Raw genomic sequence first — 5,000 nt, forward strand, 5'->3', positions numbered from 1 at the left:
TGTGGGCGGGGCAGAGAGAGGACCATGGTCTCTGATTGGCCGGGCGTGGACGTGCTGTTCTCCACCCCCTCGGGCCGCGTCTGGCTGGGCCTCCTGCTGCCTCCTCCTCCTCCGCACCTCCCCACCTCCGCCTCGATCCCCGGCGGCTCTCCGTCCACCCCCTCCTCCTCCTCCATCTCCTCTCGAGACGGGGGGGCGGGGAAGTCGGGCTCACTCTCTGATTGGACCCCTCCGCTGACGCTGCCGCCTGCCGCCTCTGGCGCTGGCCCCTGGGGGGCGCTGTGCTCTGGTCTGCTGGTGCTGCCGAGGGCCACGGACTCCAGCACGGCGGAGGAGGAGAGGCGGTAGTTGCGGTTGTCGATCTGCACCGTGACGTCGCGGAAGGCCAGCATGAGCTTGCTGGCGCTGCGGGGCAGGTTCTCTCTCATGCAGGGGGGGTCCACCAGCGGACCCTCGCCCCGACCCCCGCCCCCGTCAGCCACTCCGTCTCCATCGCCCTCCCCAGACAGCCCCCCCACCGTGGACCAGCTGCTCAGAGCCTCGTCGATGGAGCGGGCCAGAGACTGCACCTGCGGGGACACACACACACACACACACACACAGACACACACACACACACCTGAGTCATCAGGGCACAGCTACAGCGCTCGCTTCAGTCTGTTTTCATGTAGAATGGCCACCTGTAGTCCAGGTGTGTGTGTGTGTGTGTGTGTGTGTGTGTGTGTGTGTGTGTGTGTCTTCATGTAGAATGGTCACCTGTAGTCCAGGTGTGTGTGTGTGTGTGTGTGTGTGTCTTCATGTAGAATGGCCACCTGTAGTCCAGGTGTGTGTGTGTGTGTGTGTGTGTCTTCATGTAGAATGGCCACCTGTAGTACAGGTGTGTGTGTGTGTGTGTGTTACCTGATTGTCACCCGATAGCTACCGGTCGTCCAGGTGTGTGTGTGTGTGTGTTACCTGATTGTCACCCGATAGCTACCGGTCGTCCAGGTGTGTGTGTTACCTGATTGTCACCCGATAGCTACCGGTCGTCCAGGTGTGTGTGTGTTACCTGATTGTCACCCGATAGCTACCTGTAGGAAAAATGTGCCTTTGTGTATGTTCCCTACTTTCTACCTTATGACTACACACAGTGTGTGTGTGTGTGTATGTGTGAGTGTGTGTGTGTGTGTGTGTGTGTGTGTGTGTGTGTGAGTGTGTGCGTGTGTGTGTGTGTGTGTGAGTGTGTGTGTGTGTGTGTGTGTGTGTTTGGTGTGTGTGAGTGTGTGTGTGTGTGTGTCTGTGTGTGTGTGTGTGAGTGTTTGTGTGTATGAGTGTGTGTGAGTGTGAATGTGAGTGTGTGTGTGTGTGTGTGTGTGTGTGTGTGTGTGTGTGTGTTGTGGTAGCCCAAGCTGCTCTTGGGCTCCCACTTAGTTTAAACATGGCTGATTTCCCTTACTAGGACTATACAGGGCAGGCTTTAGGACCCTGGGGAGGTGTTCTGGGGACTAGGCAGGTCGGGCCATTCCCTAATTGGACACACAGGTGTAGATTGTCTGACTAGTTGCTGATCAGTGCCAACTAGTCAGACAAAGACTTTAAAACAGTCAGTAAGAAGGGCTGACGAGGGAGAGAGACAGAGGGGAAGGTGCCGGTTGCACTGGGTGCAAGCCGGAGGGTTTACCCCATTTTCGGTTATATTTGAATACCTTTGTTTGTAATTTAAAGACTTAATAAAGAACATGCTTTTAGAAATTCCCTGGTTGCGTCCTTTTGAGAGCTGGGCAGCCACAGTGTGTGTGTGTGTGTGTGTGTGTGTGTGTGTGTGTGTGTGTGTGTGTGTGTGTGAGTGACCTGTTCAGTGAAGGTGTCCTCCAGGTTGGTGAGTGTGCCCTGGCTGCATGCGGGGGCGGAGGCGGAGTGTGTGAGGGGGATGCCCATGAGCTTACACCCCTCCATGAGGGCCTGCTCGGCGGAGAAGCCGTCCCGGGAGAGACGCATGCGTCGCACGGACATGCGCCGCGGCTCCCGCCGCTCCGACATGGAGGTCCGGATCTTCTCGTAGTTACGGCTGAGCTGGTACTGCCGGAATGCTGTCTGGATCTTCCGGGCCGCGCGGCGCGCGATCAACGGACCCCCGTACTTACGCTCCAGGTCATCCATCTACAGCCAGGGAAGAGGAGAAGAGAGGAGGAGAGAGAGGGAGAGAGGAGATTACAGAGAGGAGGAGAGAGAGGAGAGAGAGAGGAGAGAGAGGGAGAGAGAGGAGGAGAGAGAGGGGGAGAGAGAGGAGAGAGAGAGGAGAGAGAGGGAGAGAGAAGTGGGAGGGAGAGAGAGGAGAGAGAGGGAGAGAGAGGGAGAGAGAGGGAGAGAGAGGGGGAGGGAGAGAGAGGAGAGAGAGAGGGGGAGAGAGAGGAGAGAGGAGAGAGGAGGAGAGAGAGGAGAGAGGAGGAGAGAGAGGGAGAGGAGGAGAGAGAGGGAGAGGAGGAGACAGGAGAGAGAGAGGGAGAGGAGGAGAGAGAGGAGAGAGAGAGGAGGAGAGAGAGGAGGAGAGGGAGAGGAGAGAGAGGAGGAGAGAGAGGTAGAGACAGTTGAAAAGATTAGAAAAAGGGGAGAGAAAGGGAGAGAGGGGGAGAGAGTGAGGGAGAGAGGAGAAGAGAGAGGGTGCGACAGTGGAAAAGATTAGAGAAGGGGAGAGGAGGAGGGAGAGAAGGGGAGAGAGAGAAGGGGAGGCAGAGAATGGAGGTAAGAAGAGATTTAGCATCTGATCAAATGTATAATCCTTTTAGAAACAGCTTTAGTCGGAGGAAAGTCAAATCAAATCAAATCACCGGCTCAATTACTGTATAAGTGAATTGTACTGATTTAAGTAACTTGATACTAACTACTTACTAACCGAGAGTGAGGTCATGCCGGGAAATATCAAACTGAGGCTTTAACGTATCGGCCAAGCCATAGCGAGGTTGATACGCCAAAGCTTGATATTTCCCGGCATAACCGAACGGTCGAGGTTAGTAAGTTGTTTATTATATGGCATTTTTAGCTCCTTTCATTATGTAAATAAAAAGAAATGGTAATCGTAAATAGAAAACATGTCGTTTTGTTGAGCTCTCAAGTCTTCTCACGACACAATGTTAATTTCAAGTTACAATGATCAATAGAAAACGGACAACACGGCTCAGCTAAAATGGCTTTAATTTATAGTAAAGTAACAACACAAGTGATTCAAACTATAGTTTCTAGTCTTCATCACTTTCAATACGAATCTTTGCTTCTTCTGAATTTCCTCGTGGCTGTTCATTTTCGTCTGGATAGTAAAACTCAGACTGATGGCTTTCGCTCATTTTGAAAATGTCGTCAGAGGGCACTACGGATCCGTATTGACCGGTGAGGAGGGCAATACGCGGCTGGCACGACTACCCATTAGCCAAACAGAACGCTCGTACTGTCGTTGCCATATAATAATAGACAGTAGTGCTCTTGAGTCAATTATACATTTACACAAAGCTTTCACAGTTCTATAATTGATGTCATCAAAAGAATATTTATAGTTACAAACACTGCTTTCAATCCCTGTGAGCATCCAGTCAGATCAAAACATCCCACAATCCCACAATCCCTCAGTGCGGCGTCTCATGGTTCCCTCCCCGGCGGGCGCGGCTGGAGAATCAAAGCAGTGTGTGTGTGTGTGTGTGTGTGTGTGTGTGTGTGTGTGTTCCGTCTCTCCGCAGAACCAGGACTCATGACAATAGAACTCCCAGATGACTTTCAAAGCCTCCCTCCCAAAATTAGACAACAGCCGTGTTTACGTTGAATATTACCTATCACACAAAGCGCTCCCCACTTCAGTCAGCCTTTAGTGGTGTGTGTGTGTGTGTGTGTGTGTGTGTCATCAAAGGCCTTGGCTTCTAAATCGGGAACGGTCTCTGCCCATGTTAATGACGGCCTGCACGAGCGACACTAACAATAGCAGACTGTGTGTGTGTGTGTGTGTGTGTGTGTGTGTCTCTGCCCATGTTAATGACGGCCTGCACGAGCGACACTAACAATAGCAGACTGTGCCATCAATCAAGCCTACAGCGCACTCCACCAGGCACAAAGAAGAGATGGTGTGTGTGTGTGTGTGTGTCTCTGTGTTTGTGTGTGTGTGTGTGTGTGTCTATGTGTGTGTGTGTGTGTGTGTGTGTGTGAGAGAGAGTGTGGGTGTGTGTTTGTCTGTGTGTGTTTGAAAGACGTGAGGAACGGAGTAACTGAATGGTACTAGTAGCGTTCTCCTCCCCCTCTCTTTGCATAGAAGGGTATTTAAGGAGGATATCTCACATTTCTATTAAACTATTATATGCTATCCATCCTATGAAATCCTATCCCACAATCCCACAGTGCTATTCTATACCTCTGCCCAATCCTGTCCTGTTCCATTCTATCGCCCTAATCTATCTAATGCTCTCATATCCTATTCTAATCTATTCTTTTCTATTCTATCCTATTCTATTCTATTCTATTCTATTCTATCTTATCCTATCCTATTCTATTTTATTCTACTCTAGTCTATTTTATTCTACTCTAGTCTATTTTATTCTATTCTATTTTATTGTATTCTATTCTATTTTATTGTGTTCTATTATATTTTATTCTACTCTATTTTATTTCATTTAATTTTATTTTATTTTATTTTATTCTATTCTATTCTACTCTACTCTATTCTATTCTATTCTATCCTATTCTATCCTATCCTATCCTATTTTATTTTATTTTATTTTATTTTATTCTATCCTATTCTATCCTATCCTATTTTATTTTATTTTATTTTATTTTATTTTATTCTATTTTATTCTATTCTACACTATACTGTGGATATCGCTGGCTATCCCAGTCTGATCCAATTCTATCATAACCCGTCACACACGTCACACCCCCTATCCATCATATCCTAACCTGTCACACCATATCCATTCATATCCTTCCATACAACCCTATCCTATCCAATCATATCCTTCCATTCAACTCTATCCTATCCAATCATA

The 5,000-nt window shown here is 48.9% G+C and overlaps 1 protein-coding gene across 1 annotated transcript in view; it reads right to left on the minus strand.

Moving 5' to 3' along the window:
* The window catches only part of iqsec3b (IQ motif and Sec7 domain ArfGEF 3b), a 61,400-nt gene that overhangs the window by 37,326 nt on the left and 19,074 nt on the right, over nucleotides 1-5,000 (minus strand). Inside the window, exons 4-5 of the mRNA XM_042707417.1 lie at nucleotides 1,831-2,139; nucleotides 1-569 (exon numbers count right to left, since the gene is read on the minus strand). The exon at nucleotides 1-569 is cut by the window's left edge and continues 87 nt beyond it. Of these exons, the coding sequence (XP_042563351.1) occupies nucleotides 1-569; nucleotides 1,831-2,139 (878 nt within the window). The remainder of the gene's footprint in view (nucleotides 570-1,830; nucleotides 2,140-5,000) is intronic.

Source organism: Clupea harengus, chromosome 3 (genome assembly GCF_900700415.2).
Source record: "Clupea harengus chromosome 3, Ch_v2.0.2, whole genome shotgun sequence".
NCBI classification, from domain to species: domain Eukaryota; kingdom Metazoa; phylum Chordata; class Actinopteri; order Clupeiformes; family Clupeidae; genus Clupea; species Clupea harengus.